General features: G+C 40.3%; 1 protein-coding gene across 3 annotated transcripts in view; it reads right to left on the minus strand.

The window, feature by feature from the left end:
* Positions 1-23825, minus strand: part of mylk4b (myosin light chain kinase family, member 4b) — a 215784-nt gene that overhangs the window by 127184 nt on the left and 64775 nt on the right. For all 3 annotated transcript variants that reach the window (XM_069909893.1, XM_069909885.1, XM_069909875.1), the window contains one exon: positions 2101-2371. In XM_069909893.1, the coding sequence (XP_069765994.1) occupies positions 2101-2319 (219 nt within the window). In that variant the 5' untranslated portion in view covers positions 2320-2371. The remainder of the gene's footprint in view (positions 1-2100; positions 2372-23825) is intronic.

Genomic DNA, 23825 nt, shown 5'->3' on the forward strand with positions numbered 1-23825 from the left:
AGCTGCGGAAATGAACAAATACTTATTTGTTTTTGTTTGTACTTTGTATTTTATGAAAAAATACTTAATAAACTAGCAAAATTTACATGTTCATGTTTATTCTTGGGAAAATCCAAAAATTAGGACCAACCTGGTTCCCTGAGTAGTTTGGAATTTGGGACTTTTACTGTAGAATACAATTTTTTTTTAGCAGTGTAGCCCCATTGCTGGCAGTGTGGCTATAATCGCAATACTCAGCACAAATATTGTCTGAGCAAACTTATTTAAAGTGTTAAGGAAAACAGTCTTGTAGGACATCGGGTCATGAAATCCTGCCCATGAACACACTACTGTGGCAGATTAAGGGGCATTTTTGGGCAGGAGGGAGCTATAGACTTCTAAAGCACCCCTTATTTTAAAGTCTGTCAAACACAAAATTTCACCTGATGCTCCACAAGAGCCAGATAATCTTTGGTTAAATGACACTTTTTTTTACTCCCCACCCTTCCGGTTCAGTAAAAGAGACAAACTGTTTTGAAGAATGAGAGTTCACCCTACTTTTCCAGAGCATATTTTCACCCACTTCACTAAAACAAGTTATCAGTTTAGTCCTTGTAAAGTCATGCTGTGTTCAAACTGACTGCATTTTGTAACTATTCCTCAAAGTTTTTCAATGGCTGTAAAATGTCTGTGAAATGCCTTTAAATAAGTGGAAAAACCATTTCTATCTTTCAAGAAAAATTAAGCTTCATCACCCCCAGGAATCCATCACCTACCCCACCTTCCTACCAACCAGCCACATATTGATACATTGCCTATCCATTCACCTCACAAACTCTGACTGTGCAACATCTCCAAGCACCAGATTCGTGTCTCCTGGATGAATGTACTATGCAAAGCCTTCCAACCAACATAATAAAAATTATCTGGCACACAAATGGCTTTTCTTGTTTCGAATACTAAACTTTTTTTTAAATTCTTTTTGATCAAATCAGTGTCTCTTCACTGCCTTTTCATTCCAATTCACTGAAGTAGAATCTGGCCCTGGCAATTACCATGACTCCCTAATTTGTTCCAGCAAGCCAATTTCAGATATTTTCTACAAAATCTGTCACTGGAAATAATTTATCTCCATAGCTATTTCCCCTTCTTATTCCAATGCATTACTAATGCATTTAAGTTTTATTCCAATATTTTCCAGAATAGTAAATTGCCATATTAGTGTCATTGGTAACTTGGATAGATTTGGAAAACCATATTTTCCTGGATTAGGTTCATTGATGGTATCTCCAAGTGTTTGGCTGAATAAGGTGCCCAAATAAGGGTCCTTCAAGGTTAGTGATTTCAGGAACCAATCAACTGCTGAAAATGTTTTACTGTGTTGACAAGACTGACATACATTCATGAAGATAGGACTAGGAGGGAGAGGAAAAATGGCCCCTGTCCAGATTCAGTTCATTCATTTTGGCCATATTTCCTTTAAATAAGATGTTTATAAGTACAAGCACTGTTACAGGATTTGACTTAATAAATGCATCACTGTCTGAGACCATAAATTATATTTTTGTTTATTCTCTTGGATAACTGTAAAATATTCCTTTTTTTAAAAATTGAAGTTCTGTAATCCTGTATCTTCCAAAAGTTATTTATTTATTGATGTTTATAACACCCTGCTGTGCAGTAATTAGTTGCATTACATTCCAAAATAATATTTCCTTCACTTCAACACACCTGAGATTATGAATAGGGCTTTGCAAAAAGAACATTTTATTTATAGCATGAAGGAAATATATGATGAAGCCTTGAGGGGATATGATTTACTTTCCATAATTCTTTCAGTACTGTAACATTTCATTACTAAATCAGTCCCAGGGGAGTTATTTTCCAAGGTACACTGTATTAATTGATTCATAGGCCTGACAAGTTACTCTATAATTGCAAAGCATACAGACATTTAAAACAAACTTGCCTGCTTGAAGAGTATTTTACAGGTGTTTCAGCAGGAGTTTAATGCAATTACATCTTGGAGAAATATGCAGGCATCTTCAATTAAACTTGTGTTAACTTGGATTCAAACTGTAAATGTTGGGGCTAAGTTTTATATTCAGGAATAAAGCTTACCTCATCATCCTCAGTGTTACCATCTGTTTCACTGGTTTTTTCTTCCCAGAAACTCCTCATAGTTTCCACTCTTTCCAAGTAATGAAAGAAAGCCATTTTTCCTAACCTTCCACTGTTGGATCGCTTGTTGATTTCCTTCAACCTAGACACCTTCCATGATTTATTAGACTCTGTCAGCTTTATATCTTCATACCTTCCCTGTTCGTGACCACCTTTCATGCTTCTTCCATAAATATCTCCGTTTACTGGCTCACAGATGTTTCCTCCTGTACTGTGAATGAAAAAAAAAACATTTCTCTTGTTTTTGGCTGAAGTTATTTAACACGTTTTGTTGCATGGAGCAAACGAATCGTGCATTCAAATGCAAACAAGTAAAATATTAGGAGACTCGAGACTAGAACAAAAAGCGAGCTGCTTGAGAAACTCAGTGGTTGAGGCAACGTCCATGGAGAGAAATAGGCAGTTGACGTTTCAAGTCAAAACCTTGTTTCAGGACTGTTACAAATATTAGCAATTTGGAATTTATAATTTCAATAGAAGTTTTATGTCACTATATCTATTCTGCCATTCCTTGTTGTAATTGACATGTTTTTAAATATCTGTGATGAATAAATTAAATCTGAAGAAAACCCTTGATTGGACTCATTCCACCCTCCTGCATATTCTCTACACTTCTGGTGTATTGTGAATGCACTGCAGAAATTCATTTAAGCTTCCTCCCAAACTCGACCTCTACTACATAGAAGGTTAAGTGCAGCAGGTGCAGAGAAATCCCATTACCTACAAGATTGCTTCTAGGTCACACTGATCCTAATTTTTTTTTCCTTCATCATTGCTGGGATGAAACCTTATAGCTCGCTTTCCAATAAAACCAGAGTATGGCAGCTGTTCAAGAAGGCGGCTCACCCCCCCCTTTTCAATGGTAATTAGGTATGGGCAATTAATGCTGGGCTTGTCAATTCACATAAATAAATTAAAAATCATAATTGTATTATCTAATTACTGATAGGGTGCAAATGACTAAGGTTATTTCGGTAATGTTGACATCATTCTATATCATTTCGTGAACATTTAAATACTAATGTTTATAATTGCCCCTGATTATATTTTGGTTCTCATTTACCAGTTTACAGAATCTACATTTTATTATAATTTTCTATACTTCTACATGGGCAACATAAAATATGTAGGAAGGAATGAAAATGATTAATGCCATTCTGATTACACTGCATATATTATTACACAAATGCCATATCTTTACAATAACCACTTGTATCTCCTTTGTGAAAAGGAAATATTATTAATGTACTGTGTATACATTATCTAAATAGTGAACTAATTTACACATTTTCTGTGCTCCTATGCCCTTGTTCTGTGGGATCTATTCTTGTTTCTTCCAAAGCTCTAATTGAATTAACTTCTGGAAAACAAATGATCACATACTGTAATTCATAGAATTCTCTTGCATAATATGCTCTGCCAGCCAGGGGTTAACATCTATTATGGTATTTATTATTGTGCTGTAGTTTAGCAAAGTTTGCTGATTTGCTGAATTCTTGTTAACCTCTCGGTGACATTATTTGAAGCTGGGTGGTGTGGGTAAAAGAAAATTTGTGCGCCATAATTCTTTCTAAAATGCCCAAATCAGAACAAAAAAGTTTGCATGCGAGACTAGTTGCTCTAGTAGGCAGTGTCAAGACTAAGTTTAGGTGATCACTGAAGAAGAGTGCAGGTGGTGAAGGTGTTTAGCCCGCAAGTCTTCATTAGTCAGGGCATTGAGTACAAGAATTGGGATTATATCTACAGCTGTACAAAATAATGGTAATGTCATTGTTTCATCTTGTATTTGTATGTGTGAGTTCTTGGACAACACATGGATGAAGGGAAAGGTTCTTTACTTCAAAGTTGTTGTAAACAGCCCCATGAGGCATACCATGAGGTTTTAAAGCCTCCATTACAGATCTTTTATACAGCAGTCCCGCCATCTGTGTGAGCCCCCTGCTAGAAGCCAAGTGTAATCAAACAGGAACTATGATCCTTAAGACATTGCTCATTGTAATGCAAACATGATCACTATCATTGCAGTCATGTTTGGAGCATTGTGGGCTGTTCTGGTTTCCCAGCTCTAAGAAAGATGGACAGGAGTTCAAAAAGATTCACCTGGATTGGAGGGTTTGGGTTATAAGGAAAAGTTAGATCGGCTGAGATTTTTTTCCCTGGAGTTTTGGAGGCTGAGGAGATTGACGTGTATAAAATCACGAGGGGTCTTTTTTCTTTGGCTTGGCTTCGCGGACGAAGATTTATGGAGGGGGTAAATGTCCACGTCAGCTGCAGGCTCGATTGTGGCTGATAAGTCCGATGCGGGACAGGCAGACACGGTTGCAGCGGTTGCAGGGGAAAATTGGTTGGTTGGGGTTGGGTGTTGGGTTTTTCCTCCTTTGTCTTTTGTCAGTGAGGTGGACTATTGATAAGGTAAATGGTCACAGTTCAAAACTAGTCAGCATAGGCTTAAAGTGAGAGAGGAAGAATTTATAAGAGACCTGAGGGCAACCTTTTCACGCAAAGGGTGGTAGGTATTTGAAATAACAGCAGACAAAGTTGTTGTTGTAGCCACTATCATGATGTTTAAATGATATTTATCTAAGTACTCTGACAGGAAAAGTTTGGAGGAATATGGGCCAAGCACAGATTCCCAGGTATTATTGACTCTGCTTATCCACATTCAGATGAGCATTTGCACTTGAGAGTTGGGTAAATGTTTGGCTCTTGTGAACTCTTCCTAAAGATTCTGTAAAGAATGCAATGCTACTGTTCACAATCCACTGTGTGGTTTAAATGTCACCATGTGAACATCATATTGCCAAACAGTCTTGTCGAGTTTAGGCATATCTATAATTAGTATTGCAAGGTCATTCTGGCTTGTTCTTATCAGAATTTAATTTTGTTTCATTTACCTACTGGATGCTCATTGTAGCTTGGGCAGATTGTAACAAAAAGAACATTTATTTTGCACCCCCTTGATATCAGCATTATAATGTCCAATACTGAACATTTCTGTGTTCTCAATTGTATATCTGGCCATATTTTTGAAGCATCCATGCTGTTCATCTTTTTCCAAGCTTCAATCTATTTTGGTTCAATAACAACTACCATTGATCAACTTTTTGACTATCTGGATTAAAATCTTAAGTACTACACTTGAATACATCTTTGTTTCCAGCACTACGTTAGTGGTACTTGTTTCGGCTTGCTTGGCTGTGAATTGTTGTCATAATTGAGCAATCTCCTGCCACTTCTATGCTCTTATTGGGACACTGGATATGTTACCAATTTTTTTTTTTCTGAAGACCTTCAGCTTTCTGCCATTACTGCTGTTGGCATAAATGCTACAGTAACACAACTTTCCATGTTCCTATTGGCTTCTGTACTATGTAAACATCCATGTGGCTCCATGCTGTGAAAATTCCTCTGGTGTGAAGAAATCACAATCCAGGAATTGCTTTGATTTACAACCTTGGCTTTAGACTTGCATTCTGGGGATATGTAAACAAATGAAACTACAGATGCTGGAAGACTGGACAAACACAAATTGCTGGAGGAACTTCACGGGTAAGGCAGCATCCATGGAAGACAATAGCTAGTTGACTTTTCAGGCCATAATTCTTGATAAAGGGCTTGCCAAACATTGAGTATCTATTCCTTGTATAGATGTTGCCTAACCCACTGGGTTCCTCCAGCATTTTGTGTTTCTACTGTGGATATGTCTTTTGATCTATTAATCAAAATAATGTTTTATGTTGATGTACATGCAGTGGATGGTGTCTGTGACATCCGTGTCACTTGTAGCAGTCTCATCCACACACTTTGGATGTCAAATAAAAGATATTCAACATTTAATTTTAAAATAGGCTTTGTTTTAGATAAATTTGCCCAACTGTAGGCTATGGTAAGTGTTCTGAGCACATTTAAGGTATGCTAGGCTGAGGCGCTGTATTTTTTTTTAACTTGCTATTCCCCCACCCCCACTTACAATGGGTTTATCAGAAGGTAATCCCATCGTAAGTCAAGGAGCAACTGTACAAGTACAACCTGACAAAACAGCATTCTTTGGTCCTTAGTGCTAAAATATACAAACAATTCATATGTAGGACAAGTATTATATCTATATATTTTATTTTTTAAAATTATTTTTTACAAATGAGAGTCTTGGATGGTTAGTGTGAGGAGTTCCTTTGGTCATTCAGCATTCTCACTGCATGTGGGAAGAAGCTGTTCCTCAGCCTGGTGGTGCTGGCTCTGATACACCTGTACCTCTTGCCCAATGGGAGCAACTGAAAAGTGCTGTGTGCAGGGTGGAAGGGGTCCTCAATGATCCTGGTAGATTACATCAATTGGGGTGTGGTATGGGGGGGTGGGGAAGGGGGAAAGACTCCAGTGATCCTCTCTGCCATTCTTATGGTCCTGTGGATTGACCTCCGATCCATTTCTCTGCAGCAACCGTATCACACTTGGATGCAGCTGGGCTGGATGCTCTTGATAGAACTCCTATAGAAGGTTAACACAATGGTGGCTGGTAGCCTTGCCCACTTCAGTCTCCTCAGGAAGTTGCACCTTCCTGACAAGTGAGATGTTGAGTGCCACAATAAGTCACTAATTAAATGAACTCAAAGGAACTTGGTGCTCTCCACTCTCTCTACTACAGAGATGTTAATATGTAGTGAAAGGTGGCCATTCCTGGTCCTCATGGAACTGCATGATCATCTTCTTCGTCTTGTCCATGTTGAGATTCAGGTTGTTACACTCATACCATTTTATGAGATTTTCTACCTCTTCTCTGTAATGTAACTCATGGTTGCTGCTGATGAGGCCAAATACTGTTGTTATCTGCAAACTTGATGACACTGTTGGAGCTAGATCTGCCAATGCAGTCATGGGTCAGTAGTGCAAATAGAAGTGGGCTGAGCACACAGTCTTGAGGTGTGACGGTGCTCGATATGCTTCAATACCGACCCAGACAGACTGTGGCTTTTCCATTAGTAAGTCCAGGTTCCAGTTACAGAAAGGGGTGTTGAGTCCCAGCAAGGATAGCTTCTCCACCAGCCTCTGGGGAATGATCATATTGAAAGTTGATGAACAGTAGCCTGGCATATGAGGCGTCTCCTGTGCCTTCCATCCAAATACTAGTGTTTTACCCAAGAGAGTGATGTTGACCTTTGCACAAAGTCGAGAGTAAAACAAGTGGCCATGCTTCCCAGCATTTCCTATGAGTCAAAATACAATCTGCCAGAGGAACTCGATGAATTAAACTGCATCACTTTTGGCTCGGAACCATTCATCAAAGCAGATTGATTTATTTTCCATAGCAGTCTCTCATGAGTGACCCCACTCATTGCTGACATACGCTCATCAACAGATTCCAAAATGCCATTTAATTTTCTTGTTAATCTTTTATCAATTTGTAACAGTTATGCATGAATTCATTTCTACCTCCATGGATGGAGCAGAATTTATCAAGAAACACAAAGACAAGTGAAGATCTTGAAAGCAGACAATTGAGTTAACTGTAATTATAATTTTTTTATATATTGAGGTACTAATCCAAACATTTTAAACGATGGTTGACATTTATTACATAGATATATTAGGCTGTCAATTAAGTCCAAAGTTTAAAATTAACTTAACATCAACATTTAAAATTAATGAGCTTCATGGATTCTTCTCCAAACATTTAAAGATATTTCTGGAAAATTTACATACATGAATCCAAATCTCTGCATCAGAAAATTAAGTTAATGACAAAATTGATGCTTAATAGATTGCAAAAGGACAAATGTCAAAGGAAGGTAAGAAAAATTACCCAGCTTTATTTCAGAAGGTTTGCTGTCCATCCCAGAAAGATGGTTATTGAAAATAGCTAAAACGTTAGATACTATTAATAGATTTTCAACATAGAAAAAGCCATGAAAATTACTCCTCTTTCAAAATCCAATGTTGACAGCTTGACAGTTTCTGCTTCAAAGCTTTCAATAGATTTAGTTAGACTCTATCTAACTATTCAAGAGGTGATTAATGCACAACTCCAAGCATCTAAAAATATAAACTCATTTCATTGTGTAAACTGACAAACAGTTGCCTGCAATAAGTTATTCACCTTTGTTGATTTTTCTCAGTGTTGATGATAGCAAAGAATACTATTATAATGTGTTTAATAGAATCGACCAACTGCAAGAGTTATAGACTTTGTACACTTTTGGTGATTGGCATAACACAGATGAATGCATGACTGCCTTCTCCTTAATCCATCTCCTGTCAGTTACTTGAATTGGACCATTAACTGCAGAATCATCTTTACAAAGGTTGCACCATTAAGCTTGCACTTACAACTAAATGCCATCTAGTTATAGTGCAAGACAACATTTCAATTCATCTAATCCACATGGTGAGTTTATTATGACAGTTATAAAACAACAATAAAACTAGTTACTTAATTTTGAGTTGATTTGGAGGTTAAGCCAACAAAATGTATGCATTATTTCAGATTTCCAACATCGTACTTTGAATCCTAAATTTCTGCACGCAGTTTCTCCTACATGGATGATTCAGCAATGCCTCAAAATAATACAATCCTCTGTGTTCACTCTTGACATGACAATTCCATTGAAATCAACTGAACTTAATTTTGGAAACAGAGTACAATACGCTGCCCATGTTATGTTTCAGGGCTTATCAAAAGCAAATGAGGTCTAATTCTCAACTCACATTGATCATGCTACATATTATGCAAATAATTTTGTTTGTCCTCACATTTTTTAAATTTAATTTTATTTAGATATACAGTATGGTAAAAGGCCCTTCAACCTGTGCCACCCAAACACACCCATGTGGCCAATCAACTTATTTACCCTGTACATATTTGGGAATGGGAAGAAACTGGAGGAAATGCACACAGACTTAGGGAAAATGGACAAATTCCTTACAAATAGCGGTATATTCAAACTCCATTCACTGGCAACTGTAATAGCCCTGCATTAACTGCTACACTAACCACATCGACTTAAATTCAAATTTCTGTTAGAAGTACAGCACGGTAACAGGCCCTTCTGGTCCAGGAGCCTGTGTCTCCCAAATACACCAATTAATCTACAAGCCCCATACATATTGAAGGGTTGGAGGAAACCAGAGCATGTCGAGGAATCCCACACAGACAAGGGAAGAACATACAGACAGTGTGGGTTTTTCACTCTAGTTCACTGGTGCTGTAATAGCATTACACAAACGATGCTGCCCACAGTTCAGTGAATTAAATTGTGCAATGCTCAATGCAAAATGGTTTAAACAGTGAAAAACAGGAGAATTTCCTCAATTTTCACCAACTGCAACAGATGTTTTATGAAAACCCTTTTGGTCTTGTGCCATCTGGACACCAGTTGAAATTTAACTGCTCACTTATTTTTACTTGCTCACTTATTTTTACTTGAAACAGTAGTATAATACATGGGTTCGATATCACAAAGATATGAATTATGTTACGACAGAGAAACCAATTGATCTAAAACTCAGGGGAGCAGGTGGTAGGGTTGCATGCGTAATTTTGTAAGTCAAGCCAGAGAAGATGCTGGTTCCATTCTGCAACTAATTACAAAGATTCATGCATGGAGTCAGAGCTACACATGATTTTACAGGCTGCACGCATGTAGAAGTCTGAAACAGGAAGTCTGTGATGCTCTTGAAAATGTGGCCTCTTGATAATGGAGAGAAGCGGACAATGCAAGAAAGAGGAACAATGGCTAAGGGAGGAAGGAACAGGCAGTAGGACTCCTAAAGTTGCACTGAAGGTATTTTTTTCCATTTAGACAAACAGCACAGTAACTGACTCTTCCAGACTGCTAGTCCATGCCATCCAAATATTCCAATTAACCTACAACCCTGTATGTTTTGGAAGTATAGGAGGAAACCCACGGAGAGGGAGGGAGGAACATACAAACTCCTTGGAGACATTTCCGGATTCGAACCTAGATTGCTGGAGCTGTAATAGTGTTGCACTAACTGCTACGCTAACCGTGCCACCCATGACATGATACTTGTAGCCAAGAAAAGAAAGGACAAGAGGCCATGCAGGCAAAAATTCAGGAGACATTAGTAAGAAATATTGAACGTATGGTAGATGTGCCCAAAGTGACAGCCTATTCAAAATAACATTTTTTTAACGTATTTAGAGGAAGTTGTATGGGTGAGGCCCACAGAATGCATTGAGAGCTAGAAATGTGGCCAAATGGGTTGAGAAACACTGAATTAGATCATGGCTGGTCTTTATTTGAACTCCAAATTGGCAGCTTGGTTCCATTATACTTAATAACCCATCAATCTCAGATTTGAAATTTTCCAATAACCTAGGCTCAGCATCTTTTCTGGGAAAGTTCCAGATTTCCACTTCCCCTGGTGGTACTTCCTGTCATCACTTTGTCAACCTGTAGATTTTGGGTTATTTCCCTCTTTCCAGACCCCAGCAATGGTTTTCTTTCTCTCTGCCCAAACATATCTATTGCACATCATAAATGCCTCAATTTTATTGAGCAATGCCTGCCTAATCTGTACAATACCCCTAGAATTTAACCCTTTTAGTGTAATTCACAGAAAACACCCAGAAGGCTAGCAATATGCCAAATGAAATAAATAATGCACCACCTTAGAATTATTGCACAATCCTCTGAACCAACACTGATACAAGATGTTATACAACTAGAAGAGCTTTCTTGCCGATTATTGTTTGATCTAATGGAATTATTATTTGATCCAAAGGGGTCAAACATGAAAACACAAATGTTGGGTAAGTCCAAAATGGAATGGTGTAGAGCCACATAATTTTCCAGTTAGGCAGAAGTAAATATGTGCTCCTACTGTCTTCATGACTTCTTCTATCCAAACTGACAACTTGATGGTCAATGAAAATGGCATTACATAGCCGCATGGCTTGATCACCATTCCCAATTCAGTTATCAACTTAACATTGACCAACCTTTAATTTAAATTTATCTTCTATATATAAAAGTACAAACATGTTAATTGTATGCTGGTGTCCCTGCACACTACAATAATTAAATTGGTGCATTGGTGATTTACCAGGAAATTGCTGAGAATGCCATTCTTCAATTAAGAGAGACTTGAAAGACTGGGTTGTTATTCCATGGAGTGAGTGGGGACCTGACAGAAGTACACAAAATTAAGTGGGGCAAAGGTAGGGTGGATAGTAGAAACTTCTCCCCATTGCAAAGGTATGCCAAATTAGAAGGGTTAGATTTGGGGTAAGGGGTAGATGTTTTGGAGGGGATCAGAGGAAGATTTTTCACTGAGGGTGGGTGGAATCAGGAACATATTGCCTCAGTGGGAAGTGGAAAACATTCTTTCTCAACATTTAAGAAGTTGCATGAGTTAAGGAAGGTTATGGACCATATTGCTGGTAAATGAGATTACTATAAATAAGCACTTAATGGTCCATGTGGATATGATGAGCCAAAGGGTCTATTTCAATTTAATATTTTTTTAAAATCTAGATGTCACAGAACTTTCTGGCCTGCAAGTCTTTGCCACCCAAATATTCCAATTAACCTATAATGCCTGTGTGTTTTAAAGGTGTTATGAGAGGACAAGGAGCAATGAGTCCAGACACAGATTGAATGTGATAAGTCTTTATTTGCCTGTGAGGGAAATTCGGCACAAGAAATCACACTCACTCAGACACTTTCACAGTGTATATGATATAATCGCATCAGACGCAACTAAACAGCAATAACTATAAACCATGCTAGCTATTGATATCGAGTCAAGGAAAATGCAACAACAGTACCCACCACCCCTTGACCTTGTGCAGAGGTGACACCAAATAAAGAAAAAGAAGCCCAGTACAATGACGATTAATCACTGTGCACCCATCTTCTTCTTCTTTGGCTTGGCTTCGCGGACGAAGATTTATGGAGGGGGTAAAAAAGTCCACGTCAGCTGCAGGCTCGTTTGTGGCTGACCAGTCCGATGCGGGACAGGCAGACACGATTGCAGCGGTTGCAAGGGAAAATTGGTTGGTTGGGGTTGGGTGTTGGGTTTTTCCTCCTTTGCCTTTTGTCAGTGAGGTGGGCTCTGCGGTCTTCTTCAAAGGAGGCTGCTGCCCGCCAAACTGTGAGGCGCCAAGATGCACGGTTTGAGGCGTTATCAGCCCACTGGCGGTGGTCAATGTGGCAGGCACCAAGAGATTTCTTTAGGCAGTCCTTGTACCTTTTCTTTGGTGCACCTCTGTCACGGTGGCCAGTGGAGAGCTCGCCATATAATACGATCTTGGGAAGGCGATGGTCCTCCATTCTGGAGACGTGACCCATCCAGCGCAGCTGGATCTTCAGCAGCGTGGACTCGATGCTGTCGACCTCTGCCATCTCGAGTACCTCGACGTTAGGGGTGTGAGCGCTCCAATGGATGTTGAGGATGGAGCGGAGACAACGCTGGTGGAAGCGTTCTAGGAGCCGTAGGTGGTGCCGGTAGAGGACCCATGATTCGGAGCCGAACAGGAGTGTGGGTATGACAACGGCTCTGTATACGCTTATCTTTGTGAGGTTTTTCAGTTGGTTGTTTTTCCAGACTCTTTTGTGTAGTCTTCCAAAGGCGCTATTTGCCTTGGCGAGTCTGTTGTCTATCTCATTGTCGATCCTTGCATCTGATGAAATGGTGCAGCCAAGATAGGTAAACTGGTTGACCGTTTTGAGTTTTGTGTGCCCGATGGAGATGTGGGGGGGCTGGTAGTCATGGTGGGGAGCTGGATGATGACGAGAAAGTGTTCAATAAATATTTTGAAACTGAAAACAACTAAACTGTCTTCTAAACAAATTGCTCGCTTATTTGAGCTACTAGAATATCTTTGTGCTTCATTAATTAATTTAAGAAATAAAGATTCATCAAACTGTTGTGAATTGGTTAGAAACAAAATCTCTTGAAACCTTAGAGTTAAATAACTTCTTGCAGTTTTCTGTGTTAAAATACCTAAAAATAAACCGGAGAACAGGAAAGGAAAAGTCATTACAACATACATTGAGAAAAGTTTCAATAATAATTAAGTCAAAATGGAACTGTTACGTCTACCAAACAAAAATAATTTATGCACTATTAGGCCCTTGCACTGGTATTTATATGTCCCGATCTAAATTTGCCTATAGAAGAAACTGTTCCACAGAATATGCCATAGCCTTGTCACTTCACTCCATCGTAAACTGCCTGGAGAATGATACTTCATATACCAGGCTGCTGTTCATCATCTTCAGCTCGACATTTAATATGGTCATTCCCAGATGAAGGCGGAGAAGCTGTCCTTACTGGGACTCAACATCCCCCTCTGTAACTAGATTCTGGACTCCCTAACAGAAAGACCACAGTTGTCTGGGTCAATAGTAGAACATTGACCACCATCACGCTGACCACTGGTGCACTACAGCACTGTGTGCTCAGCCCACTCCTGCTCACACTACTGACCCATGAAAGCATTGCCAGATCTATCTACAAAAATGTCATCATGTTTGCAGATGACATAACAGCAGCTGGTCTCACCAGCAACAACGATGAGGTGAAAAATCCTGTGAAATGGTGTGAGAGGAACAACCTGATTCTCAACATGGACAAGACAAAGAAGATGATCGTGGAGTTCAGGAGGACCAAGAACGACCACCCTCCACTTCACATTGACAACTCTGTAGTCAAGAGACTGGAGAGCATCAAGTTCCTTGGAGTTCACTTAACTAGTGATGTATCGTGGACCCTCAATATCGCCTGACTTGTCAGGATGGCTCAACAGTGACTGCACTTCCTGAGAAGACTGAAACAGCCAAGGCTACTGGCCAACATTATGTCAACCTTCTATAGGACCTCCATCTAGCACATCCTGGTCAACTGCATCACAATGTGGTACAGTTGCTGCAGAAAAATGGATAAGTCAATCCACAGGACCATAAGAGTGGTGGAGACAATCATTGGAGTCTCCCTCCCCCCCCCCCCCCCCATCGAAGTGATTGACCAGGATCGTTGCCTGAGGAGAGGTTGCAAAATAAGTGAGGACCTGTTCCACCCTGCATGCAGCATCTTTCAGTTGCTCCTGTTGGAGAAGAGATACAGGAGTATCAGAGACAGCACCACCAGGCTAAAGGACAGCTTTTTCCCACAGCCAATGAGATTGCTGAACGACCAAAGGAACTGCTCACAGTAACCATACAATGCTCTTATATTCAAATGAAAATCAACAGCAAAACATTTTTAGGTCAGTTGAACTAACGCAATGTGTCAGCATCATGATGTGATTAAACATGCTAAATTCAAAAGAAGTTCATTTAATGTTTCTCCAACTTCCTTGTTTTCACCTTGAAGCCTTGAAGTTGTCTATCATAATCACCAATTTTATTTCAGAAAGTAAAAAAAAAACCTTTTGAAATAATTTGTTGTCCAGTGTTACTTGTTGGCAGAGGTGTAGCATCTTTCAGAAAACTAAGTCCTAACCAACAGTTCCAAGACTTCAGTCCATATTGTAAAAAAACATCAAGCTATAGTTGAAGACCAATAGAAAATTGTCTGTAATTTAAAATGTACAAGTTGATGTTCCAATGTAAGTTAAAAATGCTGTTGTATCAACCGTGTCACAGTGTGAAATGAAGAATAAGAAAATGATCAGACGTAGTCGAATCGAAGTTCAGTAAAAGTTGTTACTCAGTCACCTGCAGCTTATAAACCCCCGCAAGTTCCAAATAACATCATCGCATTGTGACGACGTGACTTCACTCAGAACCTCCCAAGCCAGTTCGATGAAGCCTTCAGTGAGCCGCTACATGCAGCCCTCCCCCCACCCCCCGAACCGGCAATAGGAGGCTAAACCTCTGGTGCCATTACTGTTCCCAGCATCTGAGTCATGGCAAGAGCCAATCAAGTTTGAGATGAGCGGGCTTTAGTCGGTCAATCTTAAATGTCTCTGGATGCCCCTAATGTCCAGTACACAAGTTGTACGATTGTTTCATAGCACTGTAAATGGCCCTCATACGGCCTCTGTAAGGGTGGCCATTGTGCACCTCTACGCACAAACACGAATTCACAGTCCCAGAGCTCCTTTGGGATGAAGGGTGTCATTGTTCCATGCCCTGATGTGGGAACTGGGGCCAATTTTTCAAGCCACTCCCACAGTCTACACAAGACTTCAGTCGGTGGCACCTTCTGTTTGCATGCTGCGGGCAAAGATTCTCCAAGTACAATGAGTGGAGTTCCTAAACCAACTTGGCTGATGAGGAGTTGAGATCCTCCTTGGGTGTCATTCTTATTCCCAGTAGGATCCAGGGAAGCTTTTCCACCCAATCAGGTCCCTGAAGTCAGACTATCAGTACAGCCTTCATGTGCCTATGGAACCACTCCACCAGGCCATTCAATTGCGTGTAATAGGCTGTCGTGTGGTGGAGCTGCATTCCCAGCAGTTGCAACAAAACATCCCAGAGTGCAGAGGTAAACTGTGGGCCTCTTTTGGTTATGACATGCATAGGTAGGCCAAAGCGAGATACCCAGGCAGAAATAAAACCTCTGGTGCTTGAATCAGTCGATGAGTTCATTATAGGAACTGCCTCCAGCCACCTAGTTAATCTGTCAATGACCATTAACAAGTACCTGGACCCTCGTGACACAGGAAGCGGGCCGACAATGTCGACATGTACGTGGTTGAATCTGCACTGCGGTGGCTGGAAAGACTGAAACGGTGCCTTCAGGTGCCTTGCATTTTTGCAGATTGGCCGTCCATGCACATCTTTGCCCAATACATGACCTGCTCATGCCATACAAACTTGTCGGCTCTCAGGTGGACTGTTGCTTAAATGGAGGGGTGGGACAGTCCATGAATGGGATTGAAAATGCAATGTCTCCATGCACCAGGCACGATAGGGTGAGGCTGACCTGTGGAAACGTTGCATAGGAGAGTGGTACCTTGCAGCCCAAAGGTTACATCCTCAAGTTGCAGGGCTGTGACAGTAGTTCTATAAGCTAGGAGTTCATCATCCTGGCACTGAGCTTTGGCGAGCACCATGTAGTCTACACCCAGAGAGAGGGCATGTACTGCTGCTTAAATGGAGGAGCAGGACAGGGCAGCAGCCACCACATTACTCTTAACAGAGATATGTTTAATCCTGGTAGAAAACTCTGATACTTAAGATAGGTGGCATTGCTGGCAGGCTGACTTGGGATCTGATGCTTTTGAGAAGGCAAATGTTAGTGGTTTGTGGTCAGTAAAAACCATGTACTCCCTGCCTTACAAAAAATACCAGGAGTGTCTGACTGCTAGGTACAGCACCAGCAGTTCCTTATTGTAGGTGCCGTATTTTGTCTCCGGAGGGTGGAACTGCCTACTAAAAAATGTTAGAAATTTCCATTGTCCATTGGTTCATTGTTCCAAGATCCCACCTATTGCTGCTTTGGACATGTCTATCGTCAAGGCAGTTGGTGCATCCATTTGTGGATGGACCCGCAATGTTGCCTTTGCTAGGATGTCTTTGATCTGCTGGAATGCTACTGTTATTTCCTTTGTCCACTCGACTTCTTTGGCATCATTGGACATGAGGTCGAAGAGGGGTTTTATAATATGAGTGCTGCAGAGGGTAGAAAGTGACAATAGAGATTGACCATCCCCACAAATTCCTGGAGTTCTTTGATTGTACTGGGCCTCAGGAATTTGAGGATGACTTTCACCTTGTTAGGCAATAGAGCGACACCCCAGCTGCTGATCTGATATCCCAAGAACACTACAAAGAGCTGCCTGAATTTGCACTTAGCAGGGTTCATAGTTAGCCCAAACTCTTATAGGGGGCAGCAGAGGAAACACAGATGCTGCAGGTGCTCTTTGTGGGAATGGCTGGTAACGAGTATGTCGACCAAATATACAGAAAGGAAGTCCATGCCATGCCCCATTGTGTACATCAGTCACTGGAATGTTTGTGTAGAATTTTTGAGCCCAAAAATAATGGCAGTTTTGGGCACATCCTCCAGGTTTACAGGTATTTGGTAGTATTCACGCACCAAGTCAATTTTAGAAAATATCCTGGCCCCATGGGGACTAGCTGTAAAGTCTGGTATATGGAGCACATGGTAGCGGTCTGCAATTATAGCATCGTTGAGAGACCTGTAATAGCCACAATGTCTCCAGCCTCCTGTGGCTTTTGGCACCATATGTAGCAGGGAAGCCCACAGGCTCTCAGACCTGCATATAATTCCAAGTTCTTCCATTTTGTAGAACTCCTGTCTTGCCAGCTGCAACTTGTTGGGTGGCAGGTGTCAGGCTTAGGCATGTAGAGGAGGTCCCTGGGTGAGGATGTGGTGTGTGATGCCATGTTTGGGTGTAGCAGTGGAGAACTGGGGAGTGACGATGATCAGAAACTCTGCAAGAAGTTTGGCGAATTCATTGTTAGAGTACTCCACGGCATCTTGGTGCGGGATGGGTAGTTTGACTTTTCCAAGGTGGAAAGTCTGGACCTTTGTAGTGTTCACCAACTGGCACCCTTTTAAGTTCACCATCAGTGAGTGGGCTCTGAAGAAGTTGGCAACCAGCAACGGCTGGGACACAGCAGCAAGAATGAACTTCCATATTAACTTATTGTCGCCGAATTTCAGGGGTGTAGTCTGTGTGCCATATGTACCAATTGAACCCAGTGAGCACCAGACCTGTGCTCCTGGTACAGGTGTCAAAGGCCAAAGGAGGAAGGATACTAAGCTCTGCACCCACGTTGACTAGAAATTTGCACTGGGAGAGTTCACCCCAGACGTAGAGTAGGCCGTTACGGTGGGTAGCCATTAGCGATGACTGACCATGGGGTTTTCCTGAAAATGTGCAAGGGGTCAGCAGTGGCAAGCTCCAGAACCCCAGCATTGATGGTAAAAACCGTCAATGATTGTCAAAGAGTCATGCTTATCTGGGGGATAATGCACACTGTTTGCCGGTACTTGTGGAGCCTGGGCCTTTGGGTGCGAAAAAGCACTAATTTCTGTGGGCCTTGTGCCTTGCTGTTTTGTGCTCCACAGAATGTCTGCATGGGTGGCTACTGTTCAAGGATTATCAAAGTCCTTGTCAACCAACATGAGGTGGATATGCTCTAAAAACAACTGCTTGAAGAGGAAGCAAGGCCTATGGCCACCTGCCAGTGCTAACATGTTGATCCTTAACTCCAAAGGGGCGCAATCGATATGGAGGATCCATGCAGCTTGCTCGCGCCATGAGAGATCGTAAATCCAGAGAAGGAGGGCTTTTAGGCCTTCGTACTTGCTGAGAACTGGTGGGTCCTGAAGGAAATCCACTACTTGACCAGCCGTGTCCTGTTCGGGGCACTTGCTGCATGATAATATTTCATGGCATCCATTTCTATCTTGCAAATGTGGAACTGCGCCTTAGCCTGCCCGAACTAAACCAGGTTGAGTCCAAAAGATGGGCAGTTTGAGCAAAAGTGCAGCGTTGTCCATGTTGAGTCCAAAATCTGTTTGGGCTCATTGGGGTCACCAATGTAGCAAATAGGTCACAGTGTGAAATGAAGAACGAGAAAATGATCAGATGTAGTCAAGTCGAAGTTCAAACAGTCACCTGCAGCTTTTAAAACCCCCATCGCATTGTGATGTCATGACCTCACTCAGGCCTCCCAAGCCAGTTCGATTAAGCCTTCGGTGCATGATTTTCTCACAAAAACACTAAATTTTGGATGGTGATAGTTCAATATTAACTCATCCAATGGAATGCTGATCAGATCCTATTGAAAAACTAGTTTCATAGCCCCCCCCCCACAATTTTGCATTCACCTATAGCTTCTGCAGAAAGAGACATAATGGAAACTGTCTATTCAGGTGTCTGCCAGATGGATTTGATTACAGATGGCCGCATTTTATTTCATGACTACTGTAGATTTTTTCAGGATTGCTGAAGGTTATTAGATGCGATTCCTTCTTTCAGTCTGATAATTTGAACATTGTTTCATCTGCTAAAATTCTCCATGTGGTCCATCTTGTCCAACTCCCATTGCTTCGCATATTTCTCCAAAGCTCCAAAGATCTAAATATTGTCATGGAAAACTTGAGCAATCAATTTGCAGGTGTTGAAACTGTAATGAGAGACATGACTGAAAGAATGACTGAAATTAAAGATATCGTTGAAGACTTAATGGAAAGAAATGACCCAAGCAGAAATGGACGGTAAAAACACAAGATAAGCTAAAAAGCTTTGAAGCAATGGGAGTTGGACAGATAAGGTCTGTTGGACAAGATGGACCACATGGAGAATTTTAGCAGATGAAACAATGTTCAAATTATCAAAAAGATGGTTAAAATCTTAAAATTAAGAATTTTTTTCACCAAAAAGTGGACAAAACAAGTACTAAGAAACCAAGGCAGCCAAGAACAAAAATTGAGTAAATTTCTACTCAACCGGGAACATCAAACGAAAGCCAAAAGGGAGTGGGGTAAGACAAAATTGCAATTTTGTCATTTACCATGGTCAACGACAAAATTGCAATTTTGTCATTTACCATGATCAACATCAACTTTTCAGTTTAGTGTTTATATTTTTTTATGTTAAATAAGCTGAAAGAAAGATGTTCCTGAATGTAGTGCATGAAGGCTTTAGGTAGACAATTTAAAAAATTTCACAGCTGGTACATATTTTTTTTAAAAAATTATGCTTATTTTCTTTATTATCTATATTAGTGAAAAGGGGAAGAAAAGTTCATCTATATTTTTTTCTCCCCTTTTCTGCTCAGATTTATTCTGTTTATCTCTGTCTCCTACTTCTGTGTTTTCTTTGTGGTTTCTTCTTTTAATTCTTTCCCTGTGACATTGAGTTACTTGGGTAGAAGACAATTTTGCCACCTGGATAATGGCCTGGGTTAACAACTCATTCTTCTATGATAGGACTGACCAATTTTTATTTTGTTTGTGACAAAACTGATTGTACTTTCCAGGGCACAATCAAACTGCCCAGGCAGCTTACTGTCCAAGCAGCAACATTGAAATTAGCCCCCATTACTTCTGTATTTCTTTATTTTATCGGTCTCTTTTGCCATCTCATTTTCATTCCTGGCTCCTCTTGTCCCCACTTTCTGGTGTAAAAACAATGTTTTTTCTGTCTAAAGGTTTGTTTTACTGTGCTTTACTGTTGTCTGAGCCTATAAGTCCAAACCTCTACACTTCCTGTTATTTTGAGTTTTTACGTGTCTTCCTTTTGTTTTACTTCTTTGGTACGCAGTCTTCAGTTTATATTTTTTCCTCACGGCATTAAAAAAAAAAGGCCACTTACCCCATAAAGTTTACATCAAGTCTCAGAGCATTCCCTTCAACTTTCCCCAGATCCTCCAGCCATCCACCGACACCTCAGTCATTTAGGGTGGCATAACGGTTAGTATGACGCTGTTACAGTGCCAGAGATCTGGTTTTGAATCCAGTGCTGTCTGTAAGGCATTTGCATGTTCTCCCTGTCTGCATGGGTTTTTCCCAGGTGCTCCCATCCCACCTTTCAAAACGTAGAGGGCTGCAGGTTAATGTTGGGTGTCATTGGGTGGCACAGACTTAAATAGCTGGGATCGGGTTAGGGTTAGGGTTAGGGCTTCTACCATGCTGTAAATAAATATTTTTAAAATTAAAATTTAATTAAACTAACCTACCAAGCTTCACACCTGAAGAGAACCTGGTGCAATCAGATAGTGAAAATGCAAATTCTACAAAGATAGCACAGGAAGTCAAGAGCAGGTCTTTCAAGGGGAATGTACTGCTACCAAGTCAGATCTGCACTACAATGACACTTACTCTCAGAAGAGAAGTTAAAGTGAGGAAAACAAAAATTGCTGATGCTGGAACCTTGAACAAACAAGGAGCTGCTGGAGGTGAGGCTGCATCCATGGGTAGAAATAGTCGGTCAATGTTTTGGGTCAGAGCCCTTTATTGAGACTGAAGTAAAATCATCTACTTCTTTCCACAGGATTCTTGTTCACTTTCACAAAATTAGCTGAATTTGTGGCTCCCTTCTCTTTTACTGGAAGATGTCATTACAACACTACCTGTGCAGAATACATGAGGTCAGTGAGGAAAAAGACATTAGCACACCAAATAAAAATCCAACATTTTGTTCTGGTTGCTGGAAATGCAATTCAGAATGTTTTCACTGCAAGATTAAGGTGTCTGTTCGTTAACAATTCCAACAGAGAGAGCCAATGGCTTGATTTTCTCATACCCAGTACTGTATGTTTCTTGGCAAGTAATCTGGAACATCCACATTAAAGACATGAGAGCCTCATAATTAAAAATGAGGAATTGGTAAATTCAGATGAATTTATACATAATTCTTAATGTTTTAATATTCCAGATGAAATAGAACAGTGGAACACTGAATAAACTATCAAAGTAGGAAAATAAATACAATAGATTATTTCCTCAGTCAGAATCAACAACCATAAACTGAAAGTCTCATAACCAAGTGGGCATAAGTGTGAGGAAGTTGTTTTTCAGAGGATCCAAGGGGTAGAGTTTTTTTTTAATATACAGGCATGGTTGATACAGTATCTTGAACATGCTACCAGAGGTGTAATAGAATCAGGTACAATCACTAGGTTTCAGACATTTAAATTGACAATTAAATAGACAAGGCAGAGAAGGATAGAGTCCTAAAGTGGGCAAATTAATGTCAAGGGGCAAAAAAGGTGGCATGGATGTGATGGGCCCAAGGGACTCTATCACTCAAGGATGTAAAACTAAAACTGTAATCATAAGGATTTAATAGTGCTGAGACAACTGTAATTTATATAAACAATATATCAATTCAGATCAATGCTTGTGAAGCAGATGCAATCAGAACAGAGTTTGCATTTGCAACAGAGTACATTTCAAAGACCTCGATTTTCCAGGTCACCTGCTACCCCACACATGGTGCTCACATTCCCAATTCTACTGGACTTAGCTTTTGGAATATGAAAGGCCGATATGATCCCAGATCTCATGCAAGTAACTGAGACACAACAACCAGACCCTGTCACAGAAACCATGGCCAACGCAAACCTCCCCTTGGCTGTCTGCCTAAGCTGTCAAAATATTTCATTGCCTATCAGTAACAAATAAAATATATCTTAAACAGTAAGTAAATAACAATAATAATTATTATTATAAAAATATTATTTAAAACATTAAAACTAAAAAAAACAGTGGGCGTGGCCATGCGAAGGACTTCAACAGACGTGTTTGATCAAGCTCTCCATGAAGAGTATCAAAAAGATGGTTAAAATCTTAAAATTAAGATTTTTTTTCACCAAAAAGTGGACAAAACAAGTACTAAGAAACCAAGGCAGCCAAGAACAAAAATTGAGTAAATTTCTACTCAACCGGGAACATCGAACGAAAGCCAAAAGGCAGTGGGATAAGAGTAGCCTCGAGACCAGTGGACTCGATCAGAGCTGGGGAGTCAGGAATAAGATCTAAATATTGTCATGGAAAATTTGAGCAATCAATTATCGGGTGTTGAAACTGTAATGAGAGACATGACTGAAAGGATGACTGAAATTAAAGATATCGTTGAAGACTTAATGGAAAGAAATGACCCAAGCAGAAATGGACTTGGTAAAAACACAAGATAAGCTAAAAAGCTTTGGAGAAATATGCGAAGCAATGGGAGTTGGACAAGATGGACCACGTGGAGAATTTTAGCAGATGAAACAATGTTCAAATTATCAGACTGAAAGAAGGAATCACGGGAAGAGATCCGGTGAACTTCTTTGAAACATGGATCCTGCGAGTGGTGAGAGAACACAAATTCAGAGAAAAATTATACATTGAAAGGTCTCACCAGACCCTCAGACCCAGGAGAGATGGCAATCAGTGACCACAACTGGTCCTGGTAAGCCTTTTCAGTTACCGGGGATGGGAGACAATTCTGGGAGTAGCATATGAATGCTCTAAGCAAAACAATGGTCCACTCAAGATTAACCATGAAAAAGTGCTATTTTTCCAAAAGTTTAGTCCTACTTTGATTAAGCAAAGAAAGGAGTTTAATGATGTAAAAAGACAATTGGGTTCCAAAAACTTGAAATATTCGATGATATACCCCCAACTATGAAGGTCGAAATAATAGAAGGTAATCGACGATTTTTCAAGACTAAGGACAAGGTGGAAAACTTCCTATGAGGTTTATGGAAAGGCTAAGGTTATCAAAGAGGAAGACTGTGAAGAATATTTACATTGGGACTAAGTAAAAGTTTGATTTTTTTTAAACAGTCTTATATTTATTGTTGAAAAGTAAATTTTAAGAGTGAAAACTTGGGTTAAGTAGCAGCAGGGTGGATATTCTGGTCTAAGGGGGAGAATGGTGCCCAGAGAGGAGTATTTATAAAAGATGGCACTAAAGGGGTTCTTCTTCCTCTAGAGATCTATGGACTTTTCACACAGGCTTTCCCGGTTTCCTGTTTGCATCACCATCAGGGAAGGGACATTGTATGTTTTTTACAAAAGAGGAAAGATCACTATTATTTAAAAAAATCAAAAAGGTTTTATTGTTAAACTGTAGCTAGCTGCTACAAGCTATTGGCTCTGCGAAGCCTATAGCTCAGGAGAGGTTATAGATATATGCAGGTTAGCTCAGAAAGAACATGCTGTTTCCAAAAAGAATGGCACGAATCCCACTAGAGTGTAGTTAACACTGAGCTTTATTCGGCTCAGAGCCC

The sequence above is a fragment of the Narcine bancroftii genome, chromosome 1, assembly GCF_036971445.1.
Source record: "Narcine bancroftii isolate sNarBan1 chromosome 1, sNarBan1.hap1, whole genome shotgun sequence".
NCBI classification, from domain to species: Eukaryota; Metazoa; Chordata; class Chondrichthyes; order Torpediniformes; family Narcinidae; genus Narcine; species Narcine bancroftii.